The sequence below is a fragment of the Pteropus vampyrus genome, unplaced genomic scaffold, assembly GCF_000151845.1.
Source record: "Pteropus vampyrus isolate Shadow unplaced genomic scaffold, Pvam_2.0 Scaffold238, whole genome shotgun sequence".
Taxonomy (NCBI): Eukaryota; Metazoa; Chordata; class Mammalia; order Chiroptera; family Pteropodidae; genus Pteropus; species Pteropus vampyrus.
In genome coordinates this window covers 1,204,949-1,207,128 of record NW_011889019.1, presented here as the reverse complement: position 1 = coordinate 1,207,128, position 2,180 = coordinate 1,204,949, and the positions used below count along the sequence as shown (strand labels likewise).

The following is a 2,180-nucleotide window of genomic DNA, read 5'->3' as shown; positions in this document are numbered from 1 at the left end:
AGTGGCACTTCTTTTTATTCTCAAACTTCAAGGTGCTCTATGGCTAGCTTCAGGTATTCAGGGATCCAGCACACGTCCTTGTTCACATTGCCCTTCTCTTTTATGATCTCGTAAATGCTGATCGTGTCCTCCAGCTAATTTTATCTTTCTGGGTTTGAGACCTTGTCTGTTGGTTCTGTCTTCATCTCGCAATCCTTGTAGCTTCTGCTCATTGGTTGCTGCTACTAGAGTTTTGATTTACAGAGCTGCATATAGTGGTCCAAGGTGTGAGATTATTATGATTGTTATTTTTGTATAAGATTTTGGTAATTTTTTTGGTAAATGCATAAAATATTATAAAGCCCTTTAGAAAGAAATCCGATTTGTTTTTTTACCTAGAATATTCTTTATCTCACAGTTTTTGCAGAAAAAAGTCAAGAGCGGCCTGGGAACTTCTATGTTTCCTCAGAGAGCATAAGGAAAGGTAAGCCCAATATCCTCAGTTTTCTTTGGTATGACCTGAACTTCCAGGTGGTAAAGGTATTCATGTTTCAGTGATTTCAGGTGTAACGACAAATTCTTAGCATTAAAAAACAGAGAGGTTCAAGAGATACCTTTGGTGGAGCTGTCTGAGAATCCTGTGCTGATGAGAAATGGAGAGGAGAAGAGATCAGGATGCTTACAAATGTCATACAAATTGATCATGGCAAGGATATTAATACGCTAGAAAGTGTCTGTAACGGCAGACAAAAGTGCAATCTAAACACTGAGATTGATCTCAACAGGATGAGTGTGTGCAGCCGAGCACCAAGTCTAATGATATAGTCCCTCATGCTATTTACTCATCCTACCTATGCTAGCTAAACTACACATTAATTCAACCTGTATTTAAGAGACATTTTGCTCGCCATTGGGTAATATTTTTCTTTTTTTTTTTTTTAAAGACTTTTTAAGGAAGTTTTTTCTTCTTGATTAATTTCCTTATGCTAAACAGAGGCATTCCGTATTAACCCATAGATGATTCTTTTGAAAAGGAGCCACAATACAATCTAAGATTCAAAGGCATCCCTAAAGACTTTGGTCGTAGGAGACTGTGATTGGTTGGCTTGTACATTTTGTTTTCTCCCCACACTCCATCTCCCAATACAATTAAAGACAGATTCGAGGAGGGCAAACATGGGAGAAAGGTATGTGAGTGTGTGTAGACAGATGAGTGAATGGTTGGAAAGAATGGTTGATCAACTTCTTTGAGGCTCTTGCAGTACCTACTGGGGAAGCCATCTCTCTTTTTCCTTTTTGCCATCTCCCTGAATCACAATGCCCAAATTGCGTCCTGCTGGAGAAACATAGAATCAAAGATAGCCTTACAAGAATTGAACAGTAAAATGCCAAGTTGTCCTCACATGTCCCAGTGGCCCCATTGCCTCTTCAAGGAGCTTACTCCTCAGAGAGCTTAGTGGCATCACAGCCTAGAGAGAGGGGTTGGCTTCATATTTCTCTAGAAGCTCCAAAGTAAAGAACTGTGAATTTGTGATGTGGAGGAGAGATTGGCACAGCAACAACCCAAGGAGAGCCAGTTGAGACTCAGCATCTAACTTACGCCTGATGATGTTGCACCTGGGTCAGGATTCCATCTGTGTTCCAGTCTCCTTGGACATTTCATGCCCTTGGGTCCACAATCGTTGTGCCCCATGCTGCTCAGGGGCAGGGAGGGGCAGGGAGTGGTGCTGGGAGAAGCATCCTGGCTAGACTTACCTGTATATTCTCTCCTGGGAGTGGATTTTAGTCTAAAGCAATGGTTCTCAACTGGGAGTGATTTCTCCTCCCCCACCCAGGATATTTGGCAATGTCTGAGACATTTTTGCTTGTCACAACTGAAGAAGAGGGTGTTATTGGCATCTAGTGGGTAGAAGCAGGGATGAGGCCAAACATCTTACAGTGCACAAGGCAGTCCTACAACAATAAAGACTTACTCAGTCTAAAATGTCAGTAATGCTTAGGTTGAGAGTACTGATCTAAAAGCTTCTCAAGAATTCAGGCTTGAGGGATTTTGTTGCCTCATCAGCAGATTTTATATCTCCCGAAAATGTTGTGGCCTTGGCTATGTTAGTGTAATAAGCATTGAAATTATTAGCTGCTTCCCTCTCTCTGATTCCATGTCACCTCTCCCCCTTCTCGGTTTCTCATGTAATTGTTATTTT

General features: G+C 41.5%; 1 protein-coding gene across 1 annotated transcript in view; it reads left to right on the top strand.

Annotated features, from left to right (window-relative positions):
* The window catches only part of PIK3AP1 (phosphoinositide-3-kinase adaptor protein 1), a 95,616-nt gene that overhangs the window by 73,938 nt on the left and 19,498 nt on the right, over positions 1-2,180 (top strand). The window contains exon 12 of the mRNA XM_011374040.2: positions 398-463. Coding sequence (XP_011372342.1) covers positions 398-463 — 66 coding nt within the window. The remainder of the gene's footprint in view (positions 1-397; positions 464-2,180) is intronic.